This window comes from Talpa occidentalis, unplaced genomic scaffold, assembly GCF_014898055.3.
Source record: "Talpa occidentalis isolate TD23 unplaced genomic scaffold, MPIMG_talOcc4v2.1 talOcc4.12, whole genome shotgun sequence".
Lineage (NCBI taxonomy): Eukaryota > Metazoa > Chordata > Mammalia > Eulipotyphla > Talpidae > Talpa > Talpa occidentalis.
In genome coordinates this window covers 20,507,868-20,530,256 of record NW_023601212.1, presented here as the reverse complement: position 1 = coordinate 20,530,256, position 22,389 = coordinate 20,507,868, and the positions used below count along the sequence as shown (strand labels likewise).

Below are 22,389 nucleotides of genomic sequence, written 5' to 3'. Positions count from 1 at the left end.
AAAAACTGTCAATATACAGGGCAAAAGATGACAGCGACAGCACAAACCAAGAAAAGCAGCAAGTCATTACTGGGCAAATCAACCACTTGTGGTTCAATCAACCACTTAGCACCCAGTGAGCAGGCTCCTGGCTGTCTTTCTTTCGTGTCCCACGTGCCTTCTGCAGTTTTCCAAGGAGCATATGCTAAGCAGGCCACCTGGAAGTTGCCTTTAAGGATATCCGATGGGCAAACACCCAGTGCGGAATTGGCCCTCTGCCAGGCATTCGTTTCCACCCTGGTTTCTCACCTGCACGATGTTTCCGCAGTTCCCTTTGGTGTTGTTGATCTGAAAGGAGATGAAGTCTTCCCCTTCAATGCCCAAGCACTGCCGGTCATTGACCCGCACACCTTCCCGCTCGAAGCCGAGCTGGAAGAGTTTGCACTTGGATATGGACACCTCCATCTGGGCTGCCTTGCAGGTCACCTCTGCATCAATAATGTCATGTGAGTCTGTGGGGAACAGTTATTACAAAAGGCAAGTCAGTGGGAGCTGGTCTTGCTGCAGGGGTGGGGGGCAAAGCCTCCCATTACCACTCTCCTTTAGAAGCTACTAATGATCTTCCTGCCAAGGCTGCGGCATGTCTAATTAAGCTTTGATGACTCCAAATGAGTGTATGAATTCACTCAAAGCAATAACTTTGGCATTGGTAGAGGCTTAAAAAAAAAAATCACGATGAAATGCTAATAAAGCATTTCTTATGTCCTCTTCATAAACCCCGGCCTTGCTTCACCCCACTTTGGAGGTAGCTACCTTCCCGGAGGCTATACACCGACTCTGGCTCACTGTGGCTTGGTGAAAGAACATGCCCCCAACTGGGAGCAGCACTGGTTAGGTCCCCTGGTGCACTGCAGCTCAGCAGAACCCCAAGAGAGTCCCCGAAGAGCTTAGGCGCTCTAGCCTTTTGACACAGCCATGCACCAATTGACATTTCCGTTGAGTACATAAACACAGGCTAATGAGCACTACAGAAGCAGAAAGAAACATTTTTATCTGCTTAGGTGAAGCCCTTGAACAGCACATGTGTCCTCTCCTATGGAGCCTTTTAGTGCAATTAGACTTTCATCCTCTGGAGATGTTCAATTTAGCACGTGCTTTCTGAGCTGCGTGGTTCAGACCAGAGTACAGAGCTGGAGGCTTCCTTTCCCCACTTCGACCTCCAGGGGGCAGCACTCGGGGACAGGTCCTGCAGTCCCGCGTGTTTGCCATTGGCTTCAAATATTTCAATTGTGTCTTCAGGACCCAAAGGCTGTGGGCCAGATAAAGCTGGCTGGAAAGGAGTCTTAAAGAAGCCGTTATTCTAGTGCTGACTCTTACTTTTTTCACTAAACCATCCTACACTCCCTAAGCATCTAAAAGATCAGTTTGGACCTCTCTGATATTGAACATGGCATAGCCACAGATGTAACTGGCTGATTTCATTCATGTACATATTTAGGTCTTATAATTTATTGAAGAAAAGGATGTAGCTAAGAGAAAATGATTAGCGTACTTTAAAGGTTCAGATTGCTTCTTTGTTCTGCTTAAATGTTGATGAAAGCTTCGCTATTTGGGTTTCCAACCTATAGCATGGGACACACACGCGTTCCCATCCTGGAGCCTTCCCGAGGATGCCAGGCCTCTCTCTTGGGGTGGGGAGGGGGCCCTTGTTACTCACTGTTTCCATAGGGCGGTGGCTCGATGCAGCCACACAGCTCGCCTCCGTTGTCCAGCTCACAGGTTCGGTTGGGACAGTCAGCTCCCACACAGGGATCTTCAACCACTCCTGCTAAAAAGGAAAACAAACAAACACGCACAACTTGATTTTCACACCAATGCATAGTAGCTCGTGATGCCACACCAGACCTGCTGCTATAAGCTGTGATGGAATTAGCGATGGTCAGATGGCAGCCAGGGCAACCTTCCAGAAGAGAATGACAAGAGCTGGTATTGGGTCCTTGCGATGAGCCCAGTTTCATGCTTAGGCTGCATTTCCCCCTGGGCCCTCACAAATACTCTGCAAGGGAAGTACTGCAGCTCCCATTTCATAGATGGAACTTGCCCAAGGTGACACACAGGTGAAGGCAGGTGGTGAAAATGGACACATGGACATGCTTAACAGCCACAAAGTACCACAATTACTGCACTTACTATACTGTACAACTACATGCATTTGTGTGTTTATGTTTATGTGAAGACTAGGTCAAACCATTTATTTCTACTATCCCAACACCCAACCACCTCAGAGTTGGTGCTCAACAAACATTTGTCAAGAATGAAAATTTGGAGGCCAATAAGATCTCAGAGAGGTCCTTCTGACCAGGACTCCTTTGTGTTCTCATTCATGGTCCTTCTTCCTATAAACTTCCACTTAATTGTCTAAAAATAGATAAGCCCAATACCTACACACACTCACCAGCACTGACTTAGATTAATGGCGTTGTTTTGCCAAAAAGGGTAAAACTATAAGGAAAATATAAATGCGCGGGAAGAATAATCATCACATCATATGAACACTATTTCTGCAGCAGATGAGCCCTGCAAGAGTATAAGCATCTGTGTGTGAGATCCACTAATTGAGAGCATTTTCTCTTAGAGACTCATTTATTTGAAGAATCAATCTCTCTATCCAGAAGTAATAACCCTATTCCTCGTGGTATGTCATGGCCAAGGCTAAAAGAACAACTATTCGATCCCAAAATGCGCCGAGTTAGCGTCAAGAGTTTAAAAATGAAACATAAACTTCTGAGTTGTCCCACAACTTTAGATCCAGGACCACAAACCTTTGCTAAGTACTGAATTGCAATTGGTGAGAATAGAGGTGGTTTAGATCACCCTGTCTGAATTCCTGGAAGGACGGCTGAAGAGAAGCCATCAGCATCATTTAACATTTATCTTCAAAAGGAGTCCTTTTAGGGCCTTCCTGGTGGCCTACAGGTCAAGTCTCAGGACTATCATCACCCTTACAGCCTGAGTTCGATCCCCGATCAGGGAGCTAACCCACATGGCATAGCAGACCTCTCCTGTCTTGCCTGCTGCTCCCTTTAGCAGTGTATTTCAGTAGATCTGTCTGTTCTGTTCCCAACTCTGTCTCTGATGAATCCTCTCACACCTGCATCTCTGGCCCATACACCAGTTCTTTTGCAAAAAAAAAAAAGAGAATCCTTTTAGAAAGCCTCTCTCACCTGCCTTACGTGTTCAGTAGTTAACACAGAGCTGAGCAGCAGCTCAGCGAGTGTGATGGTTGATTAATACAACATGAAAATAACCCAAAAAAAGTAACAGAAAGAAAATGCAGCAGTGAGCCCACAGGAAGCAAAACACTCATTTACAAATAGTCTGGTCCATCTGCCAGTCGGCAAACAAGACATACTCTTAGAGGGATGCCTTGAGGTAAAAAACAAATGATTTTTTAAAAAATCCCAGGCAATTTTTAAAGTTCAAACCAGTTAATTTTAAAGTTATTTAAAGTATTGCTTCTTAGCCCAACAGGGTAAATATTAAAGTCATCAAATAAAACATTTCTGTTAATTTCCCACAGAGACTAGTAATTTGTTTGTTAAAAAGTTTCTGAAATCACTGGAAACATATTTTAATTAACTATATTGTTTTTAGAGTCTAAATTAAATGCCTCCCATACTCAGACAGCTTTAGTCTGCAAGTTTCCGAATGCGCCTGCCTCGTCTTGGAATGGGCCGGTATGAGGCTGGCTTGGTGGTGTGTGTCAAGCTACTGGCACACATTCTGCTGACCACAGCATTCCACACTCTGCATTCATGAGGCTGAGTGACCCCAAGTCTATGGCCACATACAAATGTCTGTGACAAATATATATGGTTAGCGTTGTACTTGTTCTACCTGCTTGATTCACATAGTAAGAAAATGAATAAATATGTCCATGAACACACACATCAAAATAACTTTCTCACTCCAGAATAAAACCCAGGTCTCTATCGATCTTTATATTTTATCAACTAATTTACTGTATGCATAATCTCTAGGTCCAACCGCAGCTTCCCTTCAAGGCAAGCAGATGGAGACAGCGAGAGCCCAACTCAACTCACCACAGGCCCTCCTTTCTGATCTGGCTTCTCAACGAAAGCAGAGGAGCCAATGCTGAGCTGTGTTTGGGAACTGAATTCAGTCAGGAGCCCCGGGCTCTGTCTCTCTCTCATCAGTCACTATGCTCCAGCCCAGAGAACCTCATCTTCCCAGGCTGGTGTTCCAAAATTCATGACTGGACCAGAACCACAGTCCACCGAATGCCACCAAAAATGGCCCTCCTCACGCCTCAGCTGCAGCTCAGAACTCCCAAGTCTCCCAGCAGGAGGCAGATCTGTGGGCGAAGCTGGAGACCAGCCAGCCAGCCCTACACACAGAGCTGCCACCAGCAGAGCGGTTCTTCCAACTCAGAAAAGAACGTGCAGAAGTAAAATCATCATCTTACAGCAATTCTCCTTCTCGATCCACTCAGTGCTGAGGATCCCGAAGGAGCGGCAGGACTCCCCGTAGGCAGACAGGGAGCCGCAGAGCTGGAACTTCCTGTGGTTGTAGCAGCCGTCCAGGTAGCAGGACTCGTAGAAGGGGAGGGGGTCGAGGAGCCCGTAGCAGGGCTGGAAGAAGCCCTTCATGTCCGTGAGCTTCAGGCAGTAGCCATCGCCCTGCATCTTCTGGATGTGCACATTGTCGCATGTAGCTGCGTACTGTGAGAACTGCAGCTCGTTGCAGCTGGGGGCAAGAAGTCTGGTCAGACTGAGAGAAGCAAAGGCAGCCAGCCAAGACGGCCAGTGGGCGGGAAGACCACGACTATGGCCTCTGTTTCTCTCCCAAAAGCGAGAGCCGGAGCCGGTTCCTACACCCACTGGCTGTGTGACCTCGCAGACTAGTGGCCTCAATCTATTCATCTCAGAAAGCCAAACAGTAATTTCTATTGTCAGTATCACTGGGAAAAGTGAGGGCAAAACAAAATCATGAAATGATAGCCAAAGTGTTTCATGGGAGGCAGTTATTGATATAATAATCATTAACCTTTGATAGGGTTCACCAGAGACAGAGTGGGGAACAGAACAGGCAGAGTGACTGAAATACACTGCTGAGGGGAGCAGAGGGCAAGACAGGAGAGGTCTGCTGTGCCATGTGGGTAGCCCCCTGGCCGGGGATTGAACTTGTGCTGCCATAGATGCGGATAGCTTCACGGTGCTGTGCTTAACTCCTTGCGCCACCAGGGAGGCCCCAGTTATGGCTATTGTTAATCAATGATAACAATAATGATGGTTGGAGAATTAAAGATTGGAAAGGGTGGCCAGAAAATTTCTAAATCAGTTTCGATTTAGCTATCAGATAGCAAAAGCAGAAGCCTCACAGGAAAATCTGTGTTCAGCTGAAATAGTTTATAAAGGAAAGAAGGGAGGGAGGGAGAGAGTTTGGCTACAGGGAGAGAAGGAAAGGAAGCTCACATCAGAATCAGAAATTCAAATAGAGCTGAATCTGGCTCATCTTCAGCAGCCCCATAATGCCTAAAATGTCCAAAGTTGTCTATTTTAAAAAATTGTGGAGGGGCCTCCCTGGTGATGCAGGGGGTTAAGCACCGCACTATGAAGCAACCCGCAGCCTCTGCAGCATGAGTTCGATCCCCGGCCGGCCAGGGAGCAACCCACATGGCGCAGCAGACCTCTCCTGTCTCGCCTGCTGCTCCCCTCAGCAGTGTGTTTCAGTCAATCTGCCTGTTCTGTTCCCCACTCTGTCTCTGGTGAATCCTTTCACCCCCTGCACCTCTGGCCTGTACCCCAGCTGTTGTATGCATAAATAAATAAATAAATAAATCTTTAAAAAAAATTGTGGACCCAGTAAATATATTTTGGAGAAAGCATCAAATTATGAACTCTAGAACATAGTACTGGCTTTGCCACTTACAGGGCCCCTCCCATACATTCTTCTGCTCTACCCTCCATTTCATTGAGAAACAGAAGAGACGGATTAGATATTACTCTAAGTTCTTTTCAGCTCTGAGTCCCACAGTTCACAGGAGGGTCTAATTTATGACACAACACTCATCTACATTTGGGGAAGGGGCGAAAGGATTTGGACAGTCATTTTCACAACTGGGGCTTGGCTGATGTTTACCAAGTTCAAGCACAAGGGGATGGAACCATTGTAGAAGCAAAGAAATGCCAGGAAAGAGAAGCACATCTATAGACCCTGAAAGGTACTAACATAATTCAGCAGCCCAGAGAGGCCCTAAATCAAACACTTTTGGAATAACTTGTTCAGCTCATTCTATCTCAGCTGGCCACAGAGCGGCTTAAAAAAAACCATGGTGACTTCTGTTTTTAAAAAATTTTCATTGATTCCCACCCACATCTACTTGCACAACCCCAAGCAAGCCTTCTGGTAAGAGTCACAGACAGGGGCCTCCCTGGTGGCGCAGCAGTTGAGTGCTGGGTTGCAAAGCTGCCCACAGCCTCTGCAGCGCCGGTTCAATCCCTGGCTACTCCCCGGCCACTGGAGGAGGGTCCCACATGGCGCGCAGACCTCTCCTGCCGCCCGCTGCTCCCCTCAGCAGTGTACTTTGGTCCTTCTGCCTGCTCTGCTCCCCGCTCTGGCTCTGGTGAATTCTCTCACCCCCCTGTGCTTCTGACTGTACCCAGTGCTTGTATAAATAAATAAATAAATCTTTAAAAAAAAAAAAAAAAGAGTCACAGACACACAATGGGACCCGACAGGGAGCAAAGGTTAGCCCTTGTCCTGAGTCAACCCTTCATCCCACCCCAGCAGGGGGTGGGACAGGTGGTTTCAGGGTTCTAATCTCGGGGACCTGCTTCTGTTCAGCCAAGAGCAGGATGACATGACCATTTAGAGCCCTTTCGTATAGCGGGAACTGTACAATGCATCTAAGATGCATCTAAGTCCAGTTCCCACTTGCACAATTCAAGATATTATGAGGACTCTGATGTATCATGATGTATCATAAAAACCCTAAAGATCCTGTCTCGGCTCTCTGGAGGAGAGGAGGGGCAAGGCTTGGAAAAGTGCAATTAGTACTAACACCTCGCATGGGTGGGCAGGGGGTACTGGGGCCAGAGTCTAGCGGCGGGAGCGCTCACCTCTTCTGCATGCCATTGGTTTTCCAGCTTTGGGCCAACACCACGCTGCTCACCACCGGCTTCCCCCGCAAGGTCACGTAATCGTCAGTTAAGTCCCCATTGAAGTTGCCACAGAGGCCACACACTTTGTTCTGCAGCCTCTCGCTGATGCTGATTTTTATGACGTTGTAACCATTGTAGTAAATCTGGATGTCGGGGCTGGTGTCAATGACCAGAAACCCCTCGCTGCTGTAGATTTTGGTTGCCAACCCGGTAATAAATGGAACATTGACTTGAGTGCCGTTGACCTAGTGGAGGGAAAATAAAATCAATTACAGGGGTCGGCAAACTGTAAGGGCCAAAATAAATATTGTAGGTTTTGCAGGTCGTGGGATCTGTATCACTGCTCAACTCTGCCCCTGTGGCATGAAAGCAGCCACAGATAATAACGAAATGAGCGTGGCTATGTTCCAATTAAGTTTTTTTTACAAAAAGAGGTAGCAAGTAGATCTGGCTAAATTCTGTAGTTTGCTAACCTGTGCCCTAAAGTTTAAGGGCACTCATCTTACTATCCACAGTGCCCCCCCAAAAGCAAAATATATCAGTGGAGAGATAAGAAAGTATCAGAAAAGCATAACCCACAACAAATGGCTAGCTTTTTTATAAAACTTTTCCCCGCATAAACCAATCACTAAAAATGAAATCCCAACTGTACGCTAAGGAGCATCTAATATGGTTAAAATGAATCTGGGGATCTCTGCCATGTTTATTGTTTTCTTGTTTCTAATGCTCAAACTCATGGGCTCCCCGCCCCTTGCACACCCAGAGGTCCTATAAGCACAGTATTTTCTACATTTGTCATTTTCCTGCTTTATAAGAATTTCTTTTCCTAGCCCTCAGGACTAAATATAACATGTTTTTCCTGTACTTACAAAATAGATTGGGTTTTTCCCCCAGGTTATTAGTAACTTTTGCGTCTTGAAAATGAAAAAAAAGCAGAAGTCTGTTAAAAAATATGATTCCCTGGGTTTTTTATTCAGCAACAATGTCAGTTTTGCTTTCTCAGGGGGTCATTTTCACTTTTTATTTCCTGTATTCTAGACCAATGTAGTTGCTTCAATGTGGGCCAATTTGCAAAAGGAATTGGAGTATCAAAAACAGCAGCAGTTTTCATTGAGGTTAAAACTCAGTATTAAAATCCAGAATCTTCCTTTCAAGCCTGCAAAACACTGCTAGTCTTTTGCCTGGTGTTGGATACCAAACTATGTGATGACTCTTCAAGATATATTCAATGCACGATTATCTGAACTAAAGTGCAAAGCAGAGACATACGCTAACACCCAGTTCCATAAAATAGGGAGGTGCAGGCCCCGTCTCTCTCCATGCCCACCCGGCTGTAATCTCTGCTCTGAGAGCCTGGTGAGCAGACAGGTTTGGCTAAGAGGCTGAGAGTCATTGCCAATAGATCAGAGTGTATTACCTTCTTAAATGGAAGGGATAGAAGAATCCAACTCAGAGAGCTGTAGTAGTTATGGCAGAGGGTGGGGTGGGGGGATTCACATTTATTCACATACAGGTCTAAGATTCACAAGGCAGCCAGCCAAAGGGAAAAATTCATCATAGTCTGCTGCCGTTTTCTTTCACTTTACATGTCATCATGGGGCCCTCTGATAGTGGGGTGTGTTCCACCAGATTTTTATCAAGGTAGTTGTGTTAATAGACAAAAGGGTTGCCTTCATTCAGTTTCCAGAAAGGATGGCAGCAATCAAAGAGTGGGTCTTGGCTCAGGTGGGCAGTCAAGAATAATTTTAGAGGCTGTAAAAATCAAAATGAGAGGCTTTTTGGAAATGAATACAGAGAAAAAGCTGACTTGGCGACCACTTTATCACCTGGTGCTGTACAAGAGCCCAGGCCACTTTTATGGCCTGAACATTCCACCCTTCCTGCAGAGCCACTGGAACCCTCAGGGAAGGGCACTGTGGAAATCTCTACGTTTTCATTAAGATCTGCTCATCTATATATGGTGCAAATGAAGTGAAAACCATGCATCCTCCAATTTGGTTATCTGGGAAAACCACAACAGACAGCCCTCCCTGGTCTTGCCTTGTTCCCCAGCACATTTAAGAATCAAGGACAGGGCCTCCCCTGGTGGTGCAACGGGTGAGCGCTGGGCCGCGAAGCTGCCCGCAGCCTCTGCAGCGCCGGTTCGATCGCCGGCTGCTCCCCGGCCTCCAGAGGAGGGTCCCACATGGCGAGCAGACCTCTCCTGCTGCCCGCTGCTCCCCTCAGCAGTGTACTTCGGTCCTTCTGCCTGTTCTGCTCCCCGCTCTGGCTCTGGTGAATTCTCTCACCCTCCCATGCTTCTGACTGTACCCAGTGCTTGTATAAATAAATAAATAAATAAATCTTTAAAAAAAAAAAAAGAATCAAGGAGAGATGTGTCACCTTGACAGTGTTCCGGTCATTGATGAGAATCTGCTCTTCGTTAATGTAGAAGTAGACGGGCGAGATGATGGTGAGGTTGGGGGACGACCACTTGTCGAAGTTGATGATGAGCTGGAAGGAGATGTCGGGCAGTTTCTGGCAGTTGGTGGAGAGCACGAAGGCGCAGTTGGCCGGGAAGCGCAGGAAGGCGCCATCGAAGGTGCGAAAGACCCCGCCTCCCGCTGCCAGGCAGTAGGACGTCTTGGTGCTGAAGCAGCCTCGCACCCCGTTGCGCAATGCGCACTCCTCGTCCGACTTGCACTGGCGAGGGTCGCACTGGATCAGGTTGCGCCGGAAACAGCGGCAGCGCCGGGTGCAGTCACTGTTCCAGAACAGCTGCTTGGGCTGGAAGAGAGGCGCCTTTGAATTACATTCACTGGGCTGGACTGTTTTCAATAGCTAAGCTTTAGAAACAACCCAAATGCCCAAAAATAGATGACTGGATCAAGAAGATGTGGTACATATACACCATGGAATATTACTCAGCATTCAAAAAAGATAAACTCATGCAACATGTAGCAACATGGATGGAGCTGGAAGGGATCCTGCTCAGCGAAATAAGCCAGAAAGAAAAAGAAAAATACCGGATGGTCTCACTCATAGCAGGAATCTAGAAAACCTAAATAAGGGACCAGGAAAAAGACTAAATATAATGAAGAAAAAATCAAAATCAACAAGCAACTATAAACCAGAGACACACTACCGGGGTGCGGAACAGAGGAGAGGAGGGATTAGGGTCAAAATAAGGGGAGTGGAATTGTATGGGGAATATAACCAAAATGAAAATGCATACACTGTGCAAAAATGAAAAATGATGTAAGAATTATATAAAATAAAATATATTAAACATAAAAAATATTCACCAGGCTGGGTTAGCCTGTCTTTCATGGGGCTGGAATATGCAACTGGGGGCAATAGAGAAGCTGCTTCAATTCAAATATTACATCAAATCCATGTAACTCAGATGCCAAGTAATCTGCTGTCTTTGATCAAGGACTTGGGAATCTTGGTGCCTGGACTGCAGAACTAGCCACAGCTCATCTGAATGTGCTGCTGTTAGGGGAACTAGGTGAAGAGGAAAAATATAGGCTAGAAAATTATTCCAGTAAGTACTGGCTCCACTTCACAGATGAAATTTAAATTCACTCAAGAAAGAGAAAAGCAGCCGTTCAAAATCTGAACTAGGCTAAAGAAAGTGATGACCAGTTTCGGAGGAACCATGTCAACCTTTGACGATACTCACCGTTCCAAACATTTCCCTTTTATCTAGTCTACTTCTAATTTACTTCTGCTCCCAGTACCTCCATTTCTGTGCCCCGAAGTGAGACATCTATGACAGGAAAGCTTTAGGATCAGGTCACTGGGGTTTCAATGCTGGCCCTACCACCCTCCATGTGCCATGGTAAGGAGCACTGCTAACCTCCCAGAATGTCTGATTGCTCATTTCTAAACTGGAAATAATGATAATAATGTCTTGCTGGGCCATTGGGAGGATTATATTAAATCAGATGTGTGGAGCACACTTCCTGGAATAGTGTAGGCACTTAATAAATACTAGTAGCTGCTGTTATTACAGGAGAAGGACCACTTGTCCTTTTTTAGATGGTAAGGAATTGCACAGCGATATATAAAATACCTTCTACAAAGTACATCCTCAAGCGGTAGCAGCTCTTATTTTCTATTCTTCCCCACCCACATGAACAGCCACAACATTACTTGGTGGAATTTGTGTTCTTGATATCACACTTTCAGGGAATTCCAGGGAACTGTTGGAAATGGATCATGATTGTCTAATTAGGGGGGTGGTCTCAGCAAGTAGACAGTGTTGTAGAGACATGGATGTAGAGAGCCAGTGCACTGATGTACTTAACTCAGTGTTACCCAGAGATGTTTCAATGGCACAAGAAGGCCTAGACCCCTGTTTGGTCACTGTTTGCTGCTTTAACTATAGACTTATCAAAACCCTGGATATTAAATACAGGCATGACTCATACTCAAGGATAAATACAGAGTATGAGATCTTCCAGGAAAAGTTTCTTCAGTCCAGTGAATTCAAAGATGCCACAGCTGAGTCCTTCATCCTCAAAGTGAAAGGTTCTTGGAACCAAGTCTTCTCTCCTTCCAGACCTATAAAATGTTCTGAGTGCCAGCAGCCTCACAGATTGACTTCACTCCTCTTATCAGATTTGCAGGATAATTGAGTGAATGGTCTGGCCTCTTTCTGATAAGAAGTCAGACTCACATGGGCAGAAAGAGAAAAATCACCTGATGCATGTGGATATGATCAAGGGTAAATATCTCATCCCACAGGAGAACTTGATCACAAAACTGGCTTCCTGGTAAAAGGCCCCCGGTGCTGTTTTCTTTACCTTAATTAACCTGACAACAACAGCTGGGTGCTTACCCCCCATGCTAATGGCTAGATGTGTTCTCTCTTTATTTCCAAAGAAATCTGTTGTATAAACAAGCCCCCAAGCTTATTTGAATCATGGCAAGTAGATGTGGATTATTTGTTCTGTGCATTTGCTGCTTCTTAGATATAAGCTGTTGTCAAAACCCACTGACTTCCTGATGAAAAGTAGATAATAATGTTTATAGTACTAATAGCTGCTAAGAGCTATATTGGGCCTTTCCTGTGAATTCCAAGGGCTTTTAGAGGCATCATTTCATTAACATGCCTGGATTTTTTTCTCTCCAAAATGTGTCCCAAGAGAAAAACAACACCACCAACAACAATGGCAGGTACTAATTATTAAACTGCTAGGTGGCAGGTAGGAGGCTAGGCACCTGCATAGATTATTTATACAACGACCCTCTAGAGCTGGTATTATTAGTTACATTTCATAGAGAGAGTGGTCGAAGCTTAGGGAAATAACAGTGTTTACTCAATGTCACACTACCAGTGGTGTTTCAGCTAGGATCAAACCCAAGTCTCGTTTTATTATGCCACAGACACACACAGGATCCCCGCTGAGAATGCGTGACCCACCTGGCAGAGGATACATTTCAGTAAGTCTCCAGACAAGGGGAGCAGAGATTAGACGAGTGTTTTTTTCAGTTTTGAGCCTGGTTATGTTTTTTCCCAGATTGTGAGAAAACTGAATTTATTATGATTTCCCCCTCATGTCTGCCTTTTCCTTTCAAATAATCAATATTTCTAAGAACTAACTTCAAAACCTAGAAGTCGCTGATTAGTTCTACTATTTTATTCCACTTTTCCTTGTCTTTTAAATATAACATTGAAATAAATTTCCCAGCAAAAATGAAATTGAGAGTGACTTCCACATTTATTTTCTTTTATTTATTTCTCAGAGTAAAGGCAACTTCGTTGTTCTTGAACAAGTCAATGCATCTTTACAAAAGGGGCACATTATTTATATTTTGCCTAGTTTATTTCCAATTCAGACATTTCAATTAGATTTTTTAATGCTGCTATTTTTTTCCATTTAAAATTGATTAGTTCTGCAGGCTATTATTTTTCATTTGTTGATTTTTGGGGGTAATTGTTCTCTTGTTCTTTAAAGTGCATTTTTTTTTTTATTTCATTGCATAGATTTTTTAAGTTCCTTAGGGCAGGGACCATGCTTTATCATCCCAAACAATACCTCTAGCATAGAGAGCACAAACAGCAGATAGTCGATACTGGCAGTTGTTAATGTCTTCTCACGGATAGAAGGTGTTGATGTCATTTAAACAGAGAATGGGCCACAGGCTAAATGTCTCCTCTAGGCAAGACCTTTACGAGCTTAGTCTTAGGACACATAAAGACTATAAAGTACAATGTTTTGCTGAGTGACAGCTACCGATGAAGGGCATCTTCATCAGCTTCATATTTAATCCCCCATAAGAGAGAGAAGCAGAGGGTGGGATGTGGGAGTACTGCATTAAGCAGTCTAGACAGAACTCTCTGGGGACAGTACAAGGTGACAAATGGTACATGCAGAGATGGCAGCTTTTGCTCCCTCTCATGGGGCTTTGATAGCCAGAAAAGGGAAGGTCACTCCTCTCAGCCTCCGCTCTATATTTTGCAGTTAAAAATGGCCTTAGCTAAGACAGCTACAAATGTCAGCTGCACAGTGACCCTCGTTCCAAACTGTAGCCACATCAGAGGCTTCCAGAGGCTTCCAGATTAAGATTTACAGGAGAGGAAATCAGAAGGAGCCAGAGAAGGGCATGGGGGGAGAAAAACACGAATGCCAGCAAGAAGGGGAGGCATCGGGTGGAGAGAGGAGTGAAACCCCGGTGTGTGTCTGGACCCAATACTCTGCAAACAAGAGCTTCGCCACCCTGTTCTTAACCTCCTTGTCCTGTCACATCTCCCTGCAATCCTCACAGTGACTTGGGCAGACTGGCCAATGGTGGCCAACCTCTTAGACTCGGAGAGGAGTCTGATGCATGGAAGGAGGCACAGGAGGGCTCCCCTACCTCGTAGTATTTGCCGTCGGAATAGCAGCCGCAGCTATGGGGCAGGATGCAGCTCTTGCCATTGAGGACGTAGCCGGGGTCACACTGACAGCCCTCCACACAGTAGTGGTTGCAGTCGCTCTTCAGGCGGATGGCAGCACAGCGGGGCTGGCACACACTCACGCAGCTCTCGTAATGGCTGTTGGGGGGACAGGTGACGGCTGCAACAGAAGACACAAGCCAAGACTCGTACAGCCGCAGATGATCAGCAGCTTTCTCCCGGCCCCGCTCACCCACTCCGGGAGGCAGAGGGCCTGGTGGAGAGGGAGGTCTGTCAACCCTCTTCATTAAGACCCTCTCTGCTCATGGAAAGGCTCCATCTGACTTATCACTGGCTAAAGAATGGACCGCAGGGCACATGGAGGTCACTGGGGGGTTCTCATGGAAGCTTTCTCATCTCCTCTGCCTGGTTTTTGGAGGTCCTCCAAAACCTGCTACCTTAAACCCACCTCCCAACATACACCTCAACTTCAATCATCTTCCATGTGATGGTTTCCTGGGGTGTCCTGGACTCATTCCTGCCTTTATGTCCTCACTTACATTGATCTTCCTTAATTCACGCCTTTCTTCATCCTCTCAGCCTATCCAAATTCCCCATCCTTCAATTCCCAGGTGGAATTCCATCTTATTCATAAGGCTCCCCCACTTATGCCACTGACAAGTCACCTTCAACTCATAACTTTTGCAGAATTTTTCCCTAAGCCTCTAGTTTACCACTGGTAGTCCCCTGAGCTCTCGATTTCTGCAAAGGCACCCGTGTACTATGTATATGCAGTCTGACCTCTGTCATCCATATTCTGTGCCTTTCAAATGCTTGTAGATGCTTCTATGGAAGACAGTTAGGTGAAAAGTTTGGGCACTGGAGTCAGCTGTAAGAGATCGGAGCTCATTATTTAGCCTTTCTGGGTTTCAGGTCCTTTTTTGGTGAAAAGAAGACACTCACAGCACCTACTTCATGGCTCGCTTGGAGGGATTAAATGAGTTTGTGTGCTTAATGTCAGTCAATCATTAAAGGCAGGCTTGCTCAAAAATTATACAGAAGCGGCGCAGTAGACCTCTCCTGTCTCGCCCGCTGCTCCCCTCAGCAGTGTATCTCAGTCTGCCTGTTCTGCTCCCTACTCTGTCTCTGGTGAATCCTCTCACCCCCCTGCATCTCTGACCTGTACCCCAGCTCTTGTATGCATAAATAAATAAATAAATCTTCAAAAATAAATAAATAAAACAGAAAAAAATTATATAGAAGTTATTATTTTAATCAATGTATATGAAAGCACAACTACTATTTGTGGGCACTACCACTCTATATCATCTATAGCATATATTTTGCTGTTTATTTAATTTTTAAATTATCTAATGGTAATAATTTACTTTTTGAGTGCATACATCTATGAATTTAGCACGTGCAGATTTGTGTAACCAATACCATAACACGCTATAAATATTTTAAACATTTAATTTAAAAGATACTGCTTACATGGGGGGAAAATACAAACCATATAAGTAAAAGAGCAATGAAAAGGTAATCTCTGATAAAAAATTATAGTCAATTCTTCCAGAAATTTTCTATGCAAATACAAGCCCCCTAGTGCACGTGTGTGTACAGGCCTGTGTGAATCCATCCCCATTTTCTCATAAGTGGGAGCATAATATACATACTTTTCTGCTCATTGCTTTTTCATAACAATATTTCTTCCATTTAGCCTTAATTACTGTTTTCACACTGCTGCATAGTGTGCATTTTTGATGTGTTTATGATGATACTGCAGTGAACTTCCCTGTACATATATCTTTGCCCTCATGAGTAAGTGAATCTGTACAATAAATTTCTGGAAGTGGAATTACTGAATCAAGGAGTATGGACATTTAAATTTTTAATGGATACAAATGAATTGCCCTCTAAAGAAACTGTGCCAATTTATCCTCTTATCAGAGCTACATGAGGTTTATTTTCCTATATCCTTACTAATTGTTTATCACCAAACTTTCTGTTCTTGGAACTCTGAAAGGTAAAATGTTATATCTGTAAGGGTTTACTATGCAGAATATGGAGAGAACGTCTAAGACTCAACAACAGAAAGCCTAAACCACCCTTTTCAAGAATGAGCAAACGATGTGAATAGACATTTCTCCAAAGAAGATACATGAAATGTCAATGACCACCTGAAAATATGTTCAACATTATTAACTATCAGAGAAATGCAAATCAGAACTACTATGAGATACTACCTCCCATCCATTAGGGTGGATAATATTTTTGAAAGAAAATAATAAGTGTTGGCAAAGATGTGAAAAAAATTGGAACACTTTGCATTTCTGGAGGGAATGTAAAATGAACTGCTGGTGTGGAAAACAGTATGGCAATCCCTCAAACATTTGAAAACAGAATTACCATAGCAGTTCCACTTTTGGATGTCTCAAAGAGGTATTTATACACCCATATTCATAGCAAGATTTAGTGAACTAGCTAAGACATGGAAGCAACCCAAGTGTCCATCAATGGAGGAATGAATAAGCACAATGTGTACACAGTCATGTGTTGCTTAATGAGGATGTGTTCTGAGAAATGTGTCATTAGGTAATTTCATCACAGTGCAAGTATCATAAAGTGTGGTCAAGCAAATCTAGATGGCATAGCCTACCACACACTTAGGCTATATGGTATGGCCTATTGGGACCAACCTTGCATATTTAGTCTGCTGTTGACCAAAACCAAAACACTGTTAAGCAATGCCTGACTATATACATTTGATGGAATATTACTCAGTCTTAAAAAGGAAGGAAATTTTGTAATATACTTCAATACAGATAATATTTAAGCATATTATGCTAAGTGAAATAAGCCATCCACACACACACACAGAAAAAACCAACTATGATTCCTTTCACACGAGGAATCTAAAGTGGTTCTGTTCACAGAGACAGAAACTACAGCAGTGGTTGTCAGGGACTGAGGGTGGGGGTGAATCAGGGAATGAGGACTTACTGTTTATTGGGGACAGAGTTTCAGTTTTGCAAGATGAAAGGAGTTCTGGAGATGGACAGTGGTGATGGCTGCACAGCAGTATAAATGTACTTCATGCCATGCCACTTAAAAATGGGTAAGGTGATAAACATCAGTGGTGTATATTTTCCTACAATAAAAAAAAAAATGCAGAGAAAGTGCTCCATATGCTATATTCTGAGTTTGCAATCTTTCTCAGGCTAGTAATCTATTCATTTGCTTATAAGCATTCATCTTTTCTCTGAACTCCCTTTTCATGTCCCTTGCACATTTTGTGTTGTTGAAAAAGTTTCTTATTAAATTAGAAAGGCTTTTTATAAATTAAAAATAGATTTTTGCCTGTCGTGTATTACAAAATGTTCACCATTTTTTTTTTGACTTTGCGGCTGGGTTTTTTTTTTTTTTTTTTCTTTTTTGGAGTGTGTTTTTTCTTTTTGTGATTTTTCCAATGTGTTTTTTCCAATGTAGAAATTAAAATGTTTAAAATGGTCAGATTTATAGATTTTTCCTTTATAGCTTTGGGTGTTTTGCTTTAAAAGGCCTTCTCTGCTGCAGGATTCCCAAACAGAACTCCTTTGTTTTCTTTTAGTACCTATTTTTTTTAAATTTTTTTATTTTATTTTATTTTTTTTAATAGAGGCATGTTTTATTTATTTATTTATTTATTTGTTTGTTTGTTTTGTTTATACATGCACTGGGTACAGTCAGAAGCACGAGAGGGTGAGAGAATTCACCAGAGCCAGAGTAAGGAGCAGAGCAGGCAGAAGGACCGAAGTACACTGCTGAGGGGAGCAGCAGGCGGCAGGAGAGGTCTGCGCACCATGTGGGACCCTCCTCCGGTGGCAGGGGGGCAGCCAGGGATCGAACTGGCGCCGCAGAGGCTGCGGGCAGCTTCGCAACCCAGCGCTCAACCGCTGCGCCACCGGGGAGGCCCCCTATTTTTTTTTTAATAGAGATTCAACTGGCATGCACAATTACATTGGTTTTGGGTATTGCAATATAATGATTTGATATTTATAATAATCTGTATACATATTTTATAACTTGAATTTTTATGTTAAGTCTTGATTTGGTGTCGATTTTATTTTGGAGCAAAGAATGCAGGAGGGATTTAACTATTTTCTCTTAGTAGCTTGTCCTTTCCTGTTTATTGAGGGATACATTTCTCCCAGTGATTCAAAATGCCAGCTTTACTATTCACTAATTTCTTAGTGTTTCTTAGTGTTTGAGTCTATTACTAGACTTTGTCACCTTTGCATTGGTTGGTCTTTCTGTTCATGTGTCAGTATTATCTGGTTTTCATTACTGAAGCTCTACAATACATCTTAATATTCAGGAAGAGATTCTACTGATTTAGTGGTGGTTGTTGTTTTAAGTATGCTGCTTCTATTTCCCAACCAGATTATAAACTCCATATTTTTAAATAGTGATTCTCCAGTGGCACCCCAGATAGTGCTGAGAATATGGTAGTTGGTTCACAAACCTTTGATTCCTGAGGAAAAACTTTAAAATTTCTCCACTTAAGTACTGAGAATTGTGACTGATGTCCATTCTCCGTCTGGATTTCAACCATGGTCACAAATGTGTCTCTTGCTATAGCTAGTGACTTAGCCTGGGGGAGGGCAGGATACACCCATCGTCCTGAAAGCAATCTGTTGTAGTATAATTGAATGGACAAGGACGCTGGAATCATACTGACCTGGTTTGACCCTGGTTCTGCCACTAACAATGTCTTCATGGGTTGGGAGTTTACTCTCTTTAAACCTCTGTTCCTTTATCTCTGAAATGGGGGGTATAATGTCTCCCACATCAAGCAGATGTTAAGCTAGAACGAAGCATAGTTTTACAAGGTGTCTAGCACAGTGCCTGGAAATTCAATGATGGTACAAGCACAACGCCTGGTACTTCTGCTGTTAATAATAGGATCAGCTATAATGGTAGTAGTAGGGATTTTTTTTTTTAAAAATCATTCAACAAGAATTTATGAATCTGCAGAGAAATATGCAAGAAAATCCCTGGTTGCCAGATTTTGGACACGGGACTCCAAAGTAGCAAAAGCCAGCTCTGATAAAAGGGGAACCAATTTGGACACCCACCCTAAACTGACCACAGGTGTCAGGCACTGGCCGGCATGGTTATGAGAGAGCATCAGATGTAATTCTCACAATGAGTTGATGAGATTGTAAGAATCTCCCCAGACCTGGTCCTCCAGCACTATATACCCTCTGCAGCACCCAGGACCTCCCCAGCTCTCCAGGTCTCCCTGACCTCAGAGAGTCAGAATCACACAGGGGGAGACACAGTTTTTCTGGAGTCACTTTCCAACTCACCTAAGCCGAATGGGAAAGTGACTTAATTCTCTGAACTTTGTTTTCCTCCTGGGAGAAGGAGCTATGACCAATACTCCTCGAGGAAGGAGTGCCTGGCACAGAATCAGAGCCAAGTTATATCATGCATTTATTATTTTCATCTCTTACTGTACTCCCAACCCCTAGTACTCTTATTTAACCCCTGCCACACCCCCGGCTCAGGGACTGGGAGAATGAAAGACTCAGTTAATTGCGATTTAAGGAGGGGTTAATAATTAAAACAATTTACTTGCCTATCCCTGTAAGCCTATTTGTTCAACTTGGGTGAAGAACTATTCTGATGCATTTAGAAATAAGGTAATTGCATAATAAATTATCCATTGATAGGAGCAGCCAATATCATTGAAGAACACCACATGCTACCTTGTAACCAGTAAAGCTTAAGTCAAACGGGCAATTCTGGTTTAACTCTCTTTCTTCTAAAAGCACCATTTCTCCGTGTCAACAGGGGCATGCTGAGTTGCTGGATGCTCAGAAGAAGGGGTGGGGAATGTGAGTCCCGCCCTCATGTCTCTGAGCTTTCAGTCTCGTCAAAGGGCGACAATCGCATTCAAGACCCGCTTTCTGGGTCATGTTCTCTGTTCTCTCAGATCCATGGCTGAGCCAGAACCCAGTCTCCCACAGCTTTTCTCTGCTTCCGAAATTCAAAATGCAAAACCAAGCTGCCTCCAGTTGTGTTCACTCCCATCCACACCCACCTGCCATCTTTATTTTTTTTTAAAGAATTATTTATTTATGCATACAAGAACTGGGTTACAGGCCAGAGATGCGGGGTGGGGGGTGAGAGGATTTACCAGAGGCAGAGTGGGGAGCAAAAGAGGCAGACTGACTGAAATACACTGCTGAGGGGAGCAGCAGGCGAGCCAGGAGAGGTCTGCTGCACCATGTGGGTTGCTCCCTGGCCGGGGATCGAACTCGTGCTGCAGAGGCTGCAGACATCTTCATAGGCTGCGTCTCAACCCCTTGCGCCACCAAGGAGGCCCCCACCTACCGTCTTTAAAGTATAATTTTTCCTCTTTTTTTAGCTTTCCAGTCACTACCACCCTCTCCTCAGGTGCAGTCCTTGGATCACTTCCCCTGTCCTGAAATACCAAGGTGGTGGGGGGTATGGGGGGTGCTACTACTCTCGTGATGGGGATGGCTGGCCCTGATGCTGGGCGAGGCCTTGCTGGTGGGCAACTGGTGGAGCCAGGGATGTGACTCATGGCCGAAAGTAAAGGAGACAGGGGTGCCTTGGAGAAAGCCCCCCATTTCTGTGGAAGGAGGAGGAGCCAATGTCTGAACAGAACTTTGAGGGAAGAGGAAAAGCTTTCTCTTGGAGGGGACAGAAAAATCATCTTTAAGTTCTTTATCTTTAAGCAAGTTCTGCGGGGGCAGCAGGAACCTCATCCTTGGAAGTAAGGTTTAGGGGTTGGCTAACTCAACTCCACCTCCTTCATGAGCGACAAAATTTAGGACCATAATTTAAGGTGAGGGTTCTGTACCTGCTCCTCTAAAAGCAGCCCTTACCTGTGTTGGCCCTGCTGACCGCTGCGGAGACCAGTTTCCGATACATGCCCCCATCCCAGGCAGGCCAGAGAGTGGGCAGCCTCTGTGGCCAGGCTCAGGGGAAGAGGGAACTCCCCATAGTTGGTGTCTAAAACAGTTTCCCCATCCTGCACCATTTTCAGGCCCTGGGCACAGACCCTGGTTTCCTGATACAGAGAAAGGCAAGTTCTCTTGCCCCACTGTGCTGACCCCAGCACATTCAGAGCGACTCTAGGGATTGATCCAGGCCCTGACTTTTATAGGGTGAACTTATTTTACTAAAGTCACCAGAGGCCAGTTAGCCTGGACAGTCACCCCCCACTGGCATCATCCTCTCAACCACTTGCTCAGGGACTGAGCTGGGATGATACAGTATTGGCATTTTTCCCTCCACCTCCCCAGTTCCTCCAACCTTGCCCCACAGTCTACGCAAATCCAATTATGAGGAATGTAAACTGTCTGCGTGAGCTTAAACAACACCACTGTTTCTGGTTTTTCATCCAAACCACCCTTTCCAGCATGAAAAGGGAGTTTATTCTCTGGGCCCCCCCACTGGATCACTTATTGAGAGTTTTGTACATTCAGTATCAATTTGCAGCCTTTACACACAGTTGTGTCTAAAAGAAATTTTCTGTGGCTAATGAGATTTGAGATGGAGAAAAATAGACCAAGCCAGACTGGCCAGAGACCAATTGTGTTTTTTTTTCCCCAATCTTTTCCTACTGTGATGTACTAAATGCAGGCAAATTATTCCAGAATAGCCTATGGGTTGAAAGTATGAGCTTTGGGGTTAGATCAACTCTGGCTTTGCCATTGTGGTTGTATGACCTAAGATAGGATAGTTAACTCCTCTGAGTCTCAATTTCTCCCTGATGAATTGGGTTATTGAGGAGAAAATGTGAGATAATGTTGATAAAGCGTTTAGCACTGGGCTTGGCTCAGAGCAAGCCATTAATATAACAACAATACACTTAGTATGCATAGCGCGTGCTGAGCTTTCAATTACCTAATTTGATCCTCCTGATGTTTGTGTAGCAAAAATGGTGTAGGCGGCACATGATCAGGGAGAACCTGAGAACCAGAGAGAAAAAGCGAGAGGCGCCAAGATCTCACTGGTCCTTAAGGACAGAACAAGGCTATGATCCAGAGACGCGAATTCTTTCTCAAATGCTCCTCATAAACACAAGATCGATAAACGCCATACATGCACGGAGAAAAACACACTTATATGAAGAAAGCTTGTCAACGGTCAGCACAATGGAGGTCCCGTGAGGCCCTAGCAATAACTAACTTACTAACTCACCCTTCCACAGTAGGGCTTTGTTGGAATTTTGCTATACACTCGCTAAGTCCAAATCCACACATGCTACTCTGTGGTTTTGATACATAACCTTATGTCATTCTCAGAGTAACACAAGGACTGATCGGCATGAACCCTACTTTA

At 44.3% G+C, this 22,389-nt stretch overlaps 1 protein-coding gene across 1 annotated transcript in view; it reads right to left on the bottom strand.

The window, feature by feature from the left end:
• TECTA (tectorin alpha) overlaps window positions 1-22,389 on the bottom strand; it is a 71,683-nt gene that overhangs the window by 9,526 nt on the left and 39,768 nt on the right. Inside the window, exons 13-18 of the mRNA XM_054693153.1 lie at window positions 14,010-14,209; window positions 9,546-9,929; window positions 7,122-7,408; window positions 4,466-4,761; window positions 1,697-1,807; window positions 289-491 (exon numbers count right to left, since the gene is read on the bottom strand). Coding sequence (XP_054549128.1) covers window positions 289-491; window positions 1,697-1,807; window positions 4,466-4,761; window positions 7,122-7,408; window positions 9,546-9,929; window positions 14,010-14,209 — 1,481 coding nt within the window. The remainder of the gene's footprint in view (window positions 1-288; window positions 492-1,696; window positions 1,808-4,465; window positions 4,762-7,121; window positions 7,409-9,545; window positions 9,930-14,009; window positions 14,210-22,389) is intronic.